At 39.2% G+C, this 16924-nt stretch overlaps 1 protein-coding gene across 6 annotated transcripts in view; it reads right to left on the bottom strand.

Moving 5' to 3' along the window:
- Positions 1 to 1418: 1418 nt before the first annotated feature.
- The window catches only part of SEMA4D (semaphorin 4D), a 90542-nt gene continuing 75036 nt past the window's right edge, over positions 1419 to 16924 (bottom strand). For all 6 annotated transcript variants that reach the window (XM_030236789.2, XM_030236787.2, XM_030236796.2 and 3 more), the window contains 11 exons: positions 15511 to 15609; positions 14255 to 14348; positions 13219 to 13332; positions 12147 to 12298; positions 10228 to 10403; positions 9944 to 10100; positions 8978 to 9200; positions 8442 to 8557; positions 5279 to 5451; positions 5012 to 5055; positions 1419 to 3895 (listed from right to left, as the gene is read on the bottom strand). In XM_030236789.2, coding sequence (XP_030092649.1) covers positions 2979 to 3895; positions 5012 to 5055; positions 5279 to 5451; positions 8442 to 8557; positions 8978 to 9200; positions 9944 to 10100; positions 10228 to 10403; positions 12147 to 12298; positions 13219 to 13332; positions 14255 to 14348; positions 15511 to 15609 — 2265 coding nt within the window. In that variant the 3' untranslated portion in view covers positions 1419 to 2978. The remainder of the gene's footprint in view (positions 3896 to 5011; positions 5056 to 5278; positions 5452 to 8441; positions 8558 to 8977; positions 9201 to 9943; positions 10101 to 10227; positions 10404 to 12146; positions 12299 to 13218; positions 13333 to 14254; positions 14349 to 15510; positions 15610 to 16924) is intronic.

The raw sequence follows: 16924 nt of genomic DNA, 5'->3' as shown, positions 1-16924 counted from the left end.
TGGACTACCAAGTTTCCAAATTGCCTGTCACAAAAGTGAACAAATTACTGCTGAAAAGTGCTTTCAAATCCGAATGATTCTAGTCTATTAAACAGCCTTCATCCCACTGTTGTTCCTTTTAGCCATGGAAATACAAATAGTGCCATAAAGACTCAGAAATTTTGATCTGCTTCCACGTAACACTAACAGAGATGCCAATATGGAACACTACTTATTATATTCAATCTATCTACTTTCTTCTTTTAAAGAATAAGGTTACATATGAAGACCTGTTTTGACCCATTAAATCATAGTTAGTTTAAACCAGCATTTTCAAATTGTAATTTGTAACAATCCAAACAAAAATTAGGGGAAAAAAAGCTGAATTGCAGTGAAAAAAATAGCTTTGTCCTCCTGTACACCTCAGATAAAATATCTGCTATTACATGGAGGTTATTACTGTATGTACTTCACCACTTGAAATAAGATGGATAAAGGAATGACTGACATGGTCCACAAAATATGCTAAGTTCAAATTCAATAAAAGTGTATTTTTTAAACTGCACACACACTGGCAATGAAAATATCTGTCTGCTAAACATCCATAAGCAGTCCTGATTGACTGAATTCCTTCAGCATGCAAGTAAGCCTAACAAAATCAACTGATGCTCAACATACTAAAGTGGATTGCTGAAATGAGAGCCCCCATTATACAGCACAGTACTTGCAGTGACTTATTCTTGGTAAGAGCACATTGGCATCCTGATATTGTCTTTGTTCTCCCCGCCCCCCCAAAACATCAGAAAAATTACATGGTGACATAGCTAAACCTTTAATGCAGAAAGTGCTGGCTTATACAGGGGTCCTCCAACTTACCTGTGGCTTGGCAGAAGAGGTGGAAGGGTCCCCGGACACTAACATGCTGTGCCTGGTCACTTAGGAAAGGCGGCAACAACATGACCTTTACGGGGTCTTTGCTAGACCAAACATCAGGCTGGGTACTGGTGGGTGAAGGAGGTGAATCACTTCCCACACAGGACAAAAAGGAGGTACCAGTAGGAGGGAAAGGTATAGGAGATGAGGCTGTGTGACAGAAGAGGACAGAAAAGAAGGTAAAAGGGTACTAAGGAAAGAAGTGGCAAGAAATACAACACACAATGAAGAAATAATGCAAAAAGACAAATGAGTTTTAGAAAGGTAGTAAGACAAAGCGTCCCTAGGCTCCTAGAGAAGAGGAGCACTTTCCTCCTTCTCCCACGTTTTTTTTCTCCCATCCTTCCCACCTCCCCACCCTGTGTTATAACCCATCCAGTTGAAGCTGAGAGGCTGCTTCAAATTAGTTATGAAGTTTGTACATTCCCCCCCACCAAGGAAATCACAAGGAACATTAGTGCTTGCCAAATGGAAAGCACTGTGTCATTGGGTCACATTTCAGAAAAGCCAAGATGTAATACAATTTATTTTAATATTTATTCTGTTATATGTACATAATTAAAAATAGAAAAATAAAACCAAACTGAATCTTATAAAATATAAACTGTTTACACTAAGATGGTCTAAATTATGTTTGCATGAAGGTTCAACACAGAAAAGCAGCCCAGGCATACTGCTATTTACTGTTAAAATGTATTCTACTTCTAGCAATATTTACAGAACAAAGCAGCAAGAGGAACAATTCTTCAGGACTGTACTGCACACATAAAATGCTTTTACAGACAAACAGTGCTGCTGTGAACCAGGCTGAGAACAAATGCACACTTTCACGTTAGCAGGAATGATTCACATAAACAGTTCAAAGGACTGATTGTTTAAGCAGCTCCAGTTTCAGTCTCCAGTTGCATAGGAGAGTGAAGGTATCATCCAGAAAGGGTGATGCTGCAAGTATTTGTCACAAAAAGAAGCTGAGTTATTTCTGAATCTGAAAAGAAGAAAAAAATCAGCAACATTTTCTCATCAGGCTGTGTCCTAACAGTCCATTCCAGCGAGTCACCGGCTGAATTGTTGGAGTTAATTCTTCTTGATTCCTGTTTTCCTTCCACAATGCAAGAAACCTCTTTCCTTGTCACTGCTAACTGACAGTTGCTTGCCTGTACTGTTCTATAAACTATAGAAAAAAAAAATCCAGTTTTGTATAGAAAATAAAATGTGATTATGTCCAGCTGGCTGGCTGGTGGGGGGGAGGAAAAGACAAAAAAAAAAAAAAAAAGAAGAGCATTTGTTTCCTCCTTCCCCATTCCCCACTTACTCCATGTTTTGTACTGATATTGTTGTACCTACATTTCTAGAAAGCAGCAAAGAAAAGAGCCTTTAAACAAGATTATCCCTGAGTCTTACACAAATCAAGGCAATGCTATCCCCATTATACCTTAAAATCTAAGATACTTGTAGAGCAGTTAAAAAAATTAACTTTAATCAACTAAAGAGACCTAGTGTGCCAAAACACAAAGCATAAACCTAAAAACAATCACCAGAAGCAAAGAAAAAAAAATGTCCCAATCTGGACAAAAGTCTATAATTTACCAATCTGATAAACTAAACTCAATTTCCAATTTGGAATTAAAATGAAACTAGATCTTTTTTTAATGGCAACTAAAAATATGTGAAGACTGAAGTACTTTTTAAAGCCAACTGAATTATAAAGTTACTTTTACTCTATCGCAAAATATGGCCAAAGAACAAGCAAGTAGCTTCACTAGAGCAAAGTGCTCCGTGGCGGGGTGGGGGTAGGGGGAGAAAATTGGGAATAAACAAGTGGTGATCTGAAACTGGCCATTTGAAAAAAACAGAAAAAAAGACAGTACAACACAAGATGCTATGGTCTCCAGACGAGTACACCACTTCTCTAATCTGTTGAGATCTGAACGAAAACTGGCTTGCTGTACAGCTTAAGCATGTAACCCCTGCTATGGCTTAGCTGTCACACCCAGGCTCTCCGTGCTCAAATAGCCAGCCGCAGGAGCACAGCTCACTTCCACCACTGAGAGGGACCCCGGGCTCCCTCAGTCCCCCTCCACGTCCGAGTCGGCGTACTTGAGCTCGCACTTGACATCGAAGGGCTTGTCCTTGGCCTCGCGGGAGGCCTGCGAGTCCCCAGCCTGCAGCTGGCTGTTCCCGCAGTCGGGCTCCGTCTCGTAGCCGGTGTCATGCGCAGGCTTGGGCTGCTCCCCGCTCTGGTGGCTGACACTGCCCTGCTCCACCAGTGTCTCTTTCACACTTTGCTCGCAATCAGAAAAATCTGACTTCGTTTTCTTCTTACCAAGCAGCATCACAGAGCGAAATTTCAAGCACTGCCCTGGCAAGTAGCCTTTGTAACAGTTGTAGGAGAGCAGGCACAAAAAGAGAATGAAAAAGAAGAGGAAGAGAAACATCAACAGGAAGTTATCATTTGACTTGAGGAACATTGTCTTTTCTGGGACTGCATCAGGAATTGAATTGAAGAGCTCTGTGTTGGAGGCTACACTTGTTAGGACAGGACCAATGGGCTTTGTTAATATCCTTACTGTGGTTACTGGTACCATGTGAGTGGTCGAGATGTGAGCAGTGGACCCCTCGGTTGATACAGCTGACACTTTTGGCACATCACTATTACCTTCTGTTGGTGCAGCTGTTGCAGCAGGGCCCACCGTGGTATGCTGCATTTTTTTCAGTTCCAAAACATGCTTAGCCAGCACTTGGGAAAATTTTTTATTTTTCACTTTTTCTTCTGACAAACATTGGTAAACACCACTGTCTCCTTCTGATAAATTGAAGATGAGCAGTGCCTTCTCCAGCAGACGGTACTTGGGACTCTCCACTCTCAGCACATCATCTTTGAACTTCCAAACTACCTGTGCCAGATTGGACTTTTGAGAACACTTGAGTTCTGCTGTGCTCCCATGCTTGAATGTATGCTGTAGGGGATTCTCTCTTACTTTATCTGGAACATCAAAATAAATGTGCAGAGTATCAGCAATGATTCCAGTTTGCTCTAATCTGTACAGCTTCACCAGACTGTGTAACAGTCTTACCGGAAGCATGAAGATTATGGCATTCACCTCACAAGACCAGGTGGACAGCATGCAAGAATCTCAGTGGAATACCAAACTGCACGTGGAACATCAAGACAAACTAAGAGATAGGACACCTCAACTCTAAGATGGCCTCACTTCTAGATAAAGGTGAGACCTCACTGATCCACAACTGAGTGTGCACCTGAGAAGTCACCGTTTGGGAAAGATACTGTACTTGGTCTCACTTTATATCTAATCACTGCATTTTAAGTAAAGCAGCAACTACAAAGAATCCAAGAGGAAACTGAACTAGGAACTCTCTTCTGAAAAAAGGATATTTGCACTTATGGCACACCTGCAACTTATGACATCCCGTAAGTTAATAAAAAAAATTACAAGCAAAGCTCTCATGGTGGTCCACACTTTGCTTGGATTATAAATAAAAAGTGAGTACATCAAACTCTTAATAGCTTTTTTTACTTGCAGCTAAAATCTCCTGAACCTCTACTCCAGTTTACAATCTCCTTCATCTGGTGGCAGCAGCACACAGGACAAAGAAATGACCTGTGGTTACTGGCTTTAAAGCACTGTGGAAGGTACTTCAGCTGCTCTATATCATGTCCTAAGTTCCCCCTCCCCTTTCCCATAAAACCAGCTTTTTTTTTCAGAATAATTTAATCTGATGTAGCAGCAATAACCAAGCACTTGTCAAAGCTCACAGTAGAATGTCAAATGCTGCATCAAAGAGACAGAGGCCTCTGCATTAGAAGTACTTCTGGTATTGCTTTCATTCACAAGTCACTGTTGAGGTGCCCCCATTCATTTCAGGGGGTTGTGCACAGCACACTGAAATGCATACAAACACAGACAGTTTTTAAGACAACATGCAGGTTGTACAGATGCTTGAATATTAAAAGCAGAATCCCATACCTATTACAATGTAAATGAATGTCCAGGTAATCACAAAAGCAAAGCTGAACTAAACAGAACTCTCTCACCAGTTCACCTAGACATATGAAGGAGCTCTTTGAAGACTGACTCACCAGAACAAGAAGATGCATCTCCACCTATGTTTTGAATCCAGTTCCTGCAAAAGGAAGTCCAACCATTACAACTTCAAATCTTGTTTCCTAAAGTCTGCCCATCCCCTTATACTAATAGCAGTCATCTAAACAGCACTAACAGATCTAGATGGATAGGAAAAAGTCCGTATTTGAAAACATTCAATTTCTAAAATTCCAATTATCAGCATGGGACAAGACTGATTAAATACTGATTGTAACTGTAAGGTCATCATTAGATACCATTACCTTTCCATTTCACCTTCTTTAAAAATATCAATGCAGGAAGCTTCAAGAGGTTTCCAAGCACAGTAAGGATCCCTTGCTAAAACACAGTCAACACAAGTGGTGTACTTGTCACAAAATGCCACTGGAGACTGCACGACACCAGAATTTGAACCAGCAAAGAGGTATCTTCTGCCCTAGAGAAAACAAAGCACAACAAAACAAAAACAAAACAAAAAAAAAAAAAAAAATCACAGCCAATCACTTTCTCAAACCAAAAAACCCAATTAGTGGAACAATTAAAGTGTTATTAAAGAGCAGCATACATACAGCTTTTTTTGTAAAAAGTGGTGCCTCAGTAGAGTGAGCATTTGATTAGCTTTTGTTTCTAGAAAGTTATCTTGGGAATATTACAGCAATGCTGGAAAGCACAAAAAGACAACAAAAACTGGAACAGGTATGTGGAAAGTAACCATGTCTAACTATGACTTTATCCATTTTTCCAGAAATATGAATTCAATAATCCTTCTGTGAGGCAAGGCAAAGCTGCATTGGTGACAAGGCTGCCAAGTAGGCACACGCAAGACTGAGCAGGCAGTAGGGCTGCTCCTGTTAACCCAAAGCAGCCCTACTGCCTTCAGCTCTTTACCCAGCCAGTCTCTGCAGCCACATCAGCACCAACCTTGCAAGAGTCAAACGCTTCTTAACAAAGAACACTGCTAATCTCAAAGGAAACCGCACTGGCAAGACACTGAGACTAAGAGGAAAATAACTGCAGTGGCTGTTGAACCCTCGCTGCTGGGGATCCCAAAGCAGTCTGACTCTGAGCACAGCAGGAAGAGACCACACTCATCCTTATTATGGAAGGCAGGCAGCTGCCGTATCTCACTTATCTGCTTTAGAGCTCAGGGAAAATGATAGCTAAAAAGCGCTCCATGACTTTACATTCTATCAGGCAAAGCCTCAAGAAAGGAATGTGCTGCAGTGATCATAGAAGGAAGTCTACAGTGTTGGAGACTTCAACTTCCTAGGAAAAGCTTCCCATTCTGCTCCAAGATTTCCACAGTGCACCAAGCACTGCTCACTCTTTAGTGCTCTGCTGGATAACACTGCAACAGTGCAACACTGCACATGGGTTGTAGTGCCTTGGCATGTTTCCCAGTTCATACATCCAAGATTCCAGGGAACATGCAACAAGCTGAGCAAACCATTTAAAAAAAAAAATCCAGACACACCTTCCAGTTAAGCAGGAATTAAGGGGATCTACTGTAGGCTCATCTGACTGTCCACCACCCTCCACACACTATGGGAAGAACCTAGAGACTACTGAAAACTGCTCTCAGAAAGGACTCTGACTCCAGAGAGATATAACGCCACCATCAGGGTAATTATTACCTTTTTGTGCTTAGTCCATTACTGTGGGATGCCATGACAACTAAGACAATACCAGCTCTGCGACAGACTTCAGTAGCCACTGACTGTGGAGGCAGAAACTTGTGTTTTCAGGCTGGGAAGCAGCAGGAATCCCTGTTTGGGTGGTGTAACTATACAGTTACCATGACTCTGGCAGCTGACCCAAACTCCTACTCCCCATCACTGAAAAGAACCTCTGGTTTTACGGGAATGTACTGGGCAGCTGAGTATGCCAATGAGTATGTGACACCTGGACCCAGAGTGAATAAATTTCAATGCCATTATTCCTACAGCAGCCTTCCAAGTATATGCTGAAATTGTTACATGATGTGTATTTGTATCAGGCTTAATGCCCATCTCTTTCTTAGCACTCCCCTGAAATAGGCAAATCATAATTAAGCAAGTGTAGGAATGATCCCACAATTAAAAGAACGGGTATAAGCATATATATTGTAAGAGCTATTAATCATTATCTTCTATGACAGGGCAAATTCCAAAACTTCCTGTCAAAGCAAGTAGTTTGAGCCTTTTTTTTGCAGATATAGCAAATATTTTGTGTGTGTGTATGTATGTGTACATATATATACACACACATAATACAAATACGCTTACGGAAAACTAAGCACAGACATTTTTAATCCTGCTTTCCCTTTGTCTAGCAAAAACATACTCTGCCCTTTATTTCTATTATAAGGATAAAAGGATAAATAAGCATGCGGAACGAGCTTGTAAAAATTATGACACAAAGCTCTGTTCCACTGAGCTGATCATGTTGACATGCAAAATCTTTTTAAATATCACACAAAAATAAAAGCTGTTTCAAAGTATTCCTAAGTCCCTAAGCTGCACAGCACTTATGCATGGATCACTAGGTAGCTACTAAATACTGGCATTACCACTAGGTACTTCAAAGGAGGCATTCAATTCTTATGAAACCCAGAAAACCTCACTGATGCTGATGCTGCAAGTGATTTTAGGCACAGACAGAAATACTCATGGATATGAAGGGCTGAGCAAGTAGGGGCAGAAACCTAACCCATGAACAAACTTACACACAGTGACCATCCTCCTACTGTCCCAGAAGCACTCTAGGATTAAACCAAACAACTGATAAACAGCGCAGGACAGCTGCCAGGTTTGGAGTGTGCAGCAGATCTTCTGCCATGCAGCTGGAGCTGCAGCTGGCACCCCAGTGGGCAGACAGGACCTCACCAGAGATCCTCACCCACAGCTGCAGCAACGTGATTGCTCTCATGACAAAATCAGCATGCAGGAGCCTGTGAGATTTGGGACAGAAGTCAATTAACTACACAATTATGAGTTCCTACGCTTGAAAACTGTTCTCTCCTCTTAGATCTATTTCCTCAGAATCACACACCACTTCTCTGCTAACCTCAATCCCTAGGATTTTTCCTCACAAATCTGCAGTGGCCACAAGGGGTCAGGTTTTTTACATCCCTGCAAAACTGAGTTGGTTTCTTCAAACACCTTACAGTTTCCTGCTTCTGCACATGGAAACCAAGTGAAGACCTGCATGCCTATGCTCCTCCAGCCATTCCTCATGTCTAAGTACCTCCAGAAGCTTACCACCTACCAAACATACTGAAATGCAGCAGGCAATATGTGATTGCTGCAGCATGGTGAGTTACGAATGCAGCCTTTGGCTGGCTTTATGCACAACGATGATCTCTTGTCACAAGGTCACAAAGTAGTGCAAAAAAAAGTTTTGTGAAAGAACAGAAGGAGGTAATGCTGTGATGTTTATACCACTCACTGTTTTGGATGACAGCAAGAGAGTTTGGACTGGTTCAAAATTTGGAAAAAGCTGTGTTTCTTCAATAATATGCATTCCATTTTCATAGCTGATAGCTTTGTGCAGGGCTCCTCGATCTGAAACAAAAGAGCAATATGTTTAAGTAAGATCCTTGAAATAAAATGGCAGAAAAAGTCCTTCACAACTGCTGTAAGTTGTCTCAATAATCTGCCTGCTGTTCAGCAGAACAACTCTGAGTCCAAGGCAACCATTAAACTTGCCATCAGGACTTCTGAGCAGGAAATAACATTTTGGGGCACAGAATGACCAGTCGGGGATTATATTGTGTAGTTTTGCTGAATTCACAGAAGCTTTGCAGTTCTTTCCCTGCAATACTTTTTCAAAGCACCCAAGATTGTCCAGTTACTGTGATACCTTACTTCTTTTCTTACACCTGCTGCTGTAAAAGCCCTGTAAATATGGAAATCTCAAAGAGTTTCTCTAAGAAAACCTAACAGTCAGTGCATCCCCAAAACCAGGCGGTCTGCAGAACTCACCTGTACCAATGAACATAACATCATAGATGGAGCCATTGAGTGCTCTGACTCTGTCAACTACAATCTGTGTATACTTCACATCTCGCTTTACTAGGCGAGGTCTGTCTCCCATTGGGGTCACTGAGTCATCCATTAGAGGATGATCTTTAACAAACTGCAATGTTTTGTCTGGTAAATTCAGAGAACTCATGTAGTTTGATGCTCTGGCTTCATTGTTTATACACTAGAAGAGGGGACAGGGAGAGGGTGAAAAAGAAAAAAGAGAACAATCTGTATCTCTTACTTGTACAAAATAAAGACAATTAACAGCAGTTGCAAGCATTTTCCTCTCCATATTATTTTGGCCAGTAACCACACCTGTACACAATACTCATTGTACCAAGGAAGGTCCTCCGACCCCATAGTACTTTGATGTGCTTTGGACAACATTTTTGTTTCGGTCCAAAAGACATTCTAGGACAATATTCCTTCTATGCTCTCATGCCCCTTCAGTACTTTTAACCATCACCTCTTTCAGCACTAGCAATAGTATGACTATAATGAACATAAAGAAGTAAAAAAGTCTGACCCAGCACTAGGAAAATTTGAGTTTGCACAGCAGTGCACTAGATAAAGAGGCTGATTCTACTGAAACAATGCAACAGTTGCTATACTTCTTTTCATCTGAACAAAAGGTGTGTGATATTGCTAGTGTAGACTGAATTCTATTCACAATGAGAAAATTACTAACAAAATAATGAAATACAAAACCAGCAAACAACTTAATTCCAAATTAAAAAACCCCCAAACCCAAAGACTTTGATTCCCAGATAAAAAGGTCACAACATATAATTTGAGTGTTTTTCTATTAAGTTTTTACAAGAAGTAACCAGGTGAGGGCAAACATTAGTAGGTTACTAGTATTCCCTAGTCTATTTCCTCCTGAGCATTGAAAAAGTCATGAGATCCAAGACTACAGAAACTTACCGCACCAGGTCGAGGATTCGGAATTTCCCCATTGTATCGTACCCACTTTGTATGAGACTGTTCCACTGTAGCACTCTGCATGTATTTTCCTTTTGAGAAAACCTCTTCTACTGTAGACAGATTGTATGCACACACTGCTGACAACCCCACATTATTCCTATTAATTCAGGAAGAAATTAGGAAAAAACCAAAATCCAACAAAACACAGGAGTAATTATCATTTTCTTGTAGTAACCAATTGAGATTAAAGGTACTTATCCAGGAAAAGGCTATACCACACTTACAGTTGTGGGGTGAAGACTCCGTATATCACTGGTTCCTTCAAAGTCGGAGATTTGAGAATAAAAACATCATTGATAACATTGAAAATTAAATTCTTATCAGGGATGGTGCATATCAGTCTGGCCTTGAGAAACGAAGTCCATTTTTTTTGCAAGGTCCTTAATCCTCCTTGGTCCCTCTTATGGTATTAAAAAAATAAAAAGGTGTTTGTGAGGAGAACTAGCAGCATTTTTGCACTTAAGAACCACTGCCATATAGCACGCAATTACTAGTCCCTGGTGTTTTATAGTATTTCATCTATAGCAACATCAATAAATGTTAACACATTCACTAACAAAACAGTATGAAAGCCACAGGAAAACTGATTCAACAAAAATAATGCAAAATTATTTCTATTACACATACAGGGAAGATGAAATATGAGGGTTAATGAAGAACCGTACTTCAGCATCACTCAGAAAAATTAAGATGGGCAATGTATCATTAGGAAAAAAGAAAATTAAGCATGGAAGTATTATACTATCCTTTAAGAAAATATGTAATACTGCATTTGTTTGGTTACATCAAAACTGATTAATTCTAATGTTGCAGTATGCCTTAAGACTTGCCTGACACTGATAATTTCATTAGAAGAAATCTAGCAATGGATTAATCCTTCTAGAAGCTACCACCTGTTTATTAAGGATAAACAGCCAGGTACCAAGGCTTAAGTTGAGATATATTGACTAGAAATGTATTTCAAAATATTTATAACTGAGCTGTAGATCTGATATTTCCCTTATAAAAGGGCATATTGAAACAGTATTAATATTTCCATTCATTATCCAATTGTGTATGCAATGTATTAAAGGAAATCTGCAAAATTAATTAAGTATACATGCTTACAATTAAGTATAAATTGTACATGCATATAAGTATAAATGCAGATTTGCGATTTGTCACTGACTTCTATTTCAAACAACAGTCTGAAATATGTAATAACATAATAAATGAAGCTCTCATATTCCACAGTACTTCTCTTTTAAAGTGTACACAAGCTGTCAGTGGGCAGAATGCCATAGCAAGCCCCATCTAAACCTGCCTCCAGCTCCTTGTTTAATGGAAATCTCAAGGGCATTAACTTGCTATTGATGTTTTGACTTCCCTGTTTAAATACAAAACAGTAAAGTCAAAATAAAACTTTCTACCTCATAAAAATGAAACAGCCATATAAATTTCCTGCTGGGAAAAAAGGAAATTGATACATTCCACTGAAAAAGTTTTTGTTAAATAAACATTTTCCACTGAAAAAACTTCCATCAGCAAGACTTTTAACCAGCACTCCTGAGGATGTACTTGAATCAGCTTAACAAACTGTGGGTTAAGCACAGCAAGTGTGACAGAATCAGGCTGCTGGTGACCATTTTCCTTCAGGCCCTGGCAGCTGTAGCAGCTTCATAGAAGTCCCATCTGCTACACCACAGTCAAGAACTATTTGCTGTGGACACAGCTACAGTTGTGTTTGCATACAGCTACTTCAAAGTCACTTGACACACATCCTATCTGCTCATCAGCTCCAACCAAAGTCACTTCTTCAGGGAGCTGTACTTGTTTAAAAAAAAAAAATTAACAATGAAAACTGAAGCAACACTACTTCTGTTCCTGGGTTTTGTCACAGTTGCTTTGTTTTCTCCCAGACAAGATAAGAACCCCCAGATGTACTGAAATTTCACAACTGTGCAAAATCAAATCAAATATTTATTTACCAAGTAACCATTCGGCCTTCTCAGTTCTGATGAACTGATTGGAACAGCTTATTCATAAAGGTTTACTAAATTCAAACACCTCCATTTACCTGGCAGTAAGTCCAGAATAATATTTTTTAATGTGCACATGCAAAATTCTATGAGATATAGTAAAAGTAAACAGAACTATCTCCCACCTTGCATACTCTAGCTATTCTTGGAATCATCAATTTTCCAACAAATTCATACTCCACAGACACCTCAGTGAAAAAGAAGTATATCTTGTCGTCTTCTCCATCTGTGCTGTTTGGATCTGCTCTTATCACATCAGCAAAAACAAAGTTGGGCTCTACAGACACAAACAGAAGAATTTTCTACTATATATGTGACTACTAACTTGATTCCCTTAAAGATACTCAGAAGTTGTCTTTCACCCAAACTCGACATTGCATTTACCTCCTCTCCACTCACTGACCTACTTACACAGTTTGCTGTACATAATATTAACAGGATTTCTAAAAAAAGTCAAATCACAAAAAAACAACCAGAAACAGAAAAAAACCCAGAACACTACAAAACCTATGTGAAAGCACTAAGATACTGAGAGATCTCTATGATCTGACAAGCTCATTACTTCAGCATTCTTCAGTCCACAGTCAAATGTGGTTTCAGATTCTTTTTAATGGGCCTGGAGAGGTAAGTCTCCCTTGGCTGCCTCTCCTCTATTTCAGCTATTAGCTGAAGCACTAAAATGACACTGCCATTACAACATGTATTACAAAACTCAGAATCCTGTAATTTTTAGACAAAAAAAATTGGTCCCTTTTGGCACAAAGCCTCAAACCTCTGAAAATTCACAAAATTCAGTGAATTTTCAAATTCAAGAACTTTAAGTGTCAAGAACCATGATCAGCTCAACTTAAGAACCAATTCAAGACCAAAAACATTCAGTTCCTGACCATATCATAATTAAGCTGCATTATTGCAAGGATGAACAAGCAGGTAAGAAATAAACCATTAATTTCAAGTCGAAACATATACATTCAGAAGCTGTTTTCGTCATCAGTGCTGATAAAAATACTGAAATTTCAAAACAGAATCTCTTGGTGGCATGCATGAGGGCACACACTCACAGGGTATGCCAGTATAACCAAATCTGTCTCTTTGAGACATCAGACAATTGCTCCTTACCCAGGTAAGACACTCAAAACTCCTTATGTGTGATATTGAAAAAGTAACTTGTTTGGACCACTTCTTCTACTTACTTACCATTAAGCCAAGGTATTGCATACTCTGTTCTCAGAGGGCTCTGATGAGAGTGACGTGAAATAATAGGTTCACTTCCCAAGAAATTGTAAGAAGTCCCAGAATAAAGCTCCTCATCTTCAACACAAAACCAAACATATTAGAACTTATGGACTGGATACCAAAAAGAGTACACAAATATTTTGTGAGTCTAAGTTTTAATTTCCCACAAGAAAAGGTAAACACAGATTTCCTCTGAATTGCCCTAGACATGTCTTTTATGTTTACATTTCTGTCAATCATTCTCAAGCTAACACTTCCACACTTGGGTTTGTTATGATTATTACTCTAACATGAGAGCTAACAAAAGTCAATGCTATTTTTGTGGCATTTAACATGAAAACCTACATTTTATCTCAAAACACACTAATTTACCTAAATGCACCAGAATTCTGGAATTGTTTTCCTCTCTTTCTATGCCACCATTATTCAAACTCAACTTGTAAAGATTTAGGCTCAATGCAGGGAGCATATTTTTTTATTCTCATTTCCTGTTTCATGTGACATTGAGCTTCTCTTTTATGATCTTGATACACGGAGGTGAAAGCCACAAATTCTGGCTTCCCCAGATTAAGATTCAGTGGTGTGTTTCCATGCAGTAAGTACACTTGCATTAAAGATCTCACTTCCCTATTCTGCAGCATGTCTTCAGCTAACAATACTGCTTATTATATTTCCTGAAATTACAGTAATTGATACTAGAAGGGCAGTCTAAGAATATTTAGACTATTTGGATTAAATATGTTTAACATCTAGAAATACAGTTTAAAAATTGGTGTTTTAAAAACTGCTTCCAAAACAACCTAGTTTCAAGTTCTCCTTTTTAAGAAACATGCTTAGGTTGACTACTTAAGTATTTTAACATCTATACAGATACATAATAAAGACAAAAAAATATGGATGCAAGCCACAATTTTGATAATGACAGACTGGAGGGTGACAGTGGAAAAGACAGAACATTTTTAAACCTAAAAATGAGGAATGAGAAGTCTGAACTTACCAACCATAACAGATGTGTAGCTTTGAGCAGGATCAAATGGACATCTGCCCTTACCATCTTCATTTTTACCTCCAAGTTCAAATGAAATTAAATTCTGTTGAAAACCACAAAACAACTATTAGAACCTTTTTCCTTCAGCCACTCAACTTGCGCAAAGTTAGCTAAAAAGTAAACACTAAATAATGGGCTATGTCATTGACTTCCAGCTTCAAAGGCATTCTGTATAAAATTATAGAAGGCATATGTGTTTTCATAAAATCTTAGAGCCCTAAAGACAGAGAAAAAAATGTGATCCCATAATTTGTGAGGGTGGAAGCAGAAAAGAGCATAAGATGAAAAGTTAAATCCAGACAGACTTCAAGAATGAGCACCCAAAAAAGCTAGACAGCAAGAAAGGCAGAGAAGTTAACTGATACAGAGAAAGAACCAGCAATTATTCAGTAAGCCTGAAAAAATGGAGACTCAGAAATTAAAAAGGCTTTTTGAGGTGGATTAAGCAATTTTTGAGATGATGGTACATTTCTGAGATAAGGCATAATCCAATTAGGCTTTAAAAAGCAACAGAGTACTTTTGCGGCTACTTTATAAATCCCTTACAAACCAAAAGAATGACGATCAGAAAGCTGAAAGGTAGCCACAGTACTTGAGAAGTAATCAGTATGAAATGAAATGTATGTATGCAATGAATGCACTATGTTATGAAATGTGATATGTAATAAAAGCACTCGAAGCTAAAGGCACGAAGAATTACAAGATTTCTCAATTTTCAAATTGCCAAGAGCTGCAGTAAGGAAATGATATAAGAGTCAGTGGTGAGAAAAAGGAGTTTTAATTTTGTGCCAAGACTTCACTCTGAAGGATTCAGCACTACACATCTTTGGCACAGCCAGGAGCAGAGACAAGCAGAGACAGGAATCTGAGAAATCTCAGGGAAATTCAGTAATGAGAGGTAGCTGCAAACAGTGTAATTTCAGCTTTAATAACTAGTTTCATGTTAGCACATGATACATGAAGAAGCATAAAAGCTAAGAAAAAGTAGATCTGCAGTTAGACAAGATAAACCAATAATTCATTAAATGCTCTGTAAAAGGAGCAGTATATTCTGCCGCTGCAATGGGACAATGCAACAAGTGCTCCTAGCCTTACAGCCAACAGCAAAGATGCAACAGTTTTGGGAAAGGAGAGTAACTCATTGTTTACCTGAGCCTCTTTTAAGTTACAGCTGTTGCTGGTCAAAACATGTGTACATTTCTTACCAGGTAATCACATGTTGGCTGAAATGCATTAGTTCCACACACGTAGAGAAAAGTATCATTCAGCTGTTGCAACACACGCACGTAATTACGACATTCTGTCTGTAACAGAGGATGAGGAAAGGACTAGTCTGATAAACCATAGCTGCTGCATTCCAACATAAACAAACAACATTGTCCATTGCCGCTACTTATGCCACATCGCACCAGCAAGCCCAGGTGACATACGGGTGACACTGGGACACCATCTCCCTCAAATCTTCAGGAGCTCTAGTCAATCCTGCAAGCAGCTGGTTTCCTACAGACAGTAGTATGCAGCTGCCTCAGCATCGTAGCAGGACAGCATGCTCAAGTAGGTCCATCCCAAGCTGTTTTATAGTAGGACATAAAACAGCTGTTTTATAGTAGGACATAAAACTGCTTTGTCATCCCTTGTACATCTAGATGAAACAATGACAGCCAAGGTTGTTTGTTAAGTGCAAAGCGTCTAATACCCTTAAATAAATAAAGAATACAATAAAAATTCAGAATAATAATGAAGTAAAACAACTCTGAACAACCACTTAGAGAGAAAAAAACACTGTCAGTAACACCCCTTAATTCTTGCTGGTACACTGCCATATCCCTCCACTAACTTGTTGTTCCATGAACTTCTTAAGCAAGTTCAAGCACTGACCTTACTATTCCTTCTTATGAGACAAATTAGGTATTTCAGTGACTGTATAGAGAGAAAAAAGCAGGGGGAAGAGTGTAAAACCAATTTTCAGCCAGATAAGGTCTTTGAACAGCTGTATGAATGCTTTCTGCCAGAAAAGGCCCTTGAACAGCTGTATGAATCCTTTCTGCTGGCATTATAAAGCACAGTGCTGATGGGTGGGGGAGAGAACTGTCCATTAAAGTTCAGTAGTGGCTTAATACTCTGACCCTTTTGAAATTACTACACTGTGCAAAACACCATAGCTACACCATAAATGGGACTAGTAGAAGGTTAGAAATAAAGTGAGGAAAAAGCACGGCTAGCAGTAAGCATGAGCTGCTAAACTGGGAGCAGGAGAAAATAAAACGGATTCAGAGCTCTATCAAAGTACATATTTATGGAGTCTATTATACGCCACCAATAATTTTTGAGAGGACTTTTGGAGATTCACACACATGTCAGCTAAGTATATGTTCATGCACAAGAGAAACTTATATCCCATATTCATCATGGCCGCGTATCAGTATTATTAATAGCAACAACTGATACATAAAGTATTCTTTGATCCTATTCTGCAGAGGTAGACAAGGAGGAAACACACCTTAAATATCTGTCACACCTCATGTTCAAATAATGACTGAGGGTCACCAGTGGTCAGTCAAGGAAAAGAAGTAGCTAGTCAAAGGGAGACAGCCCACTCCTATGCTGATGAACCACAAA

This window comes from Serinus canaria, chromosome Z, assembly GCF_022539315.1.
Source record: "Serinus canaria isolate serCan28SL12 chromosome Z, serCan2020, whole genome shotgun sequence".
Taxonomy (NCBI): domain Eukaryota; kingdom Metazoa; phylum Chordata; class Aves; order Passeriformes; family Fringillidae; genus Serinus; species Serinus canaria.
The sequence above is the reverse complement of the archived record's forward strand: the minus strand, read 5'-3'. Positions and strand labels throughout refer to the sequence as shown.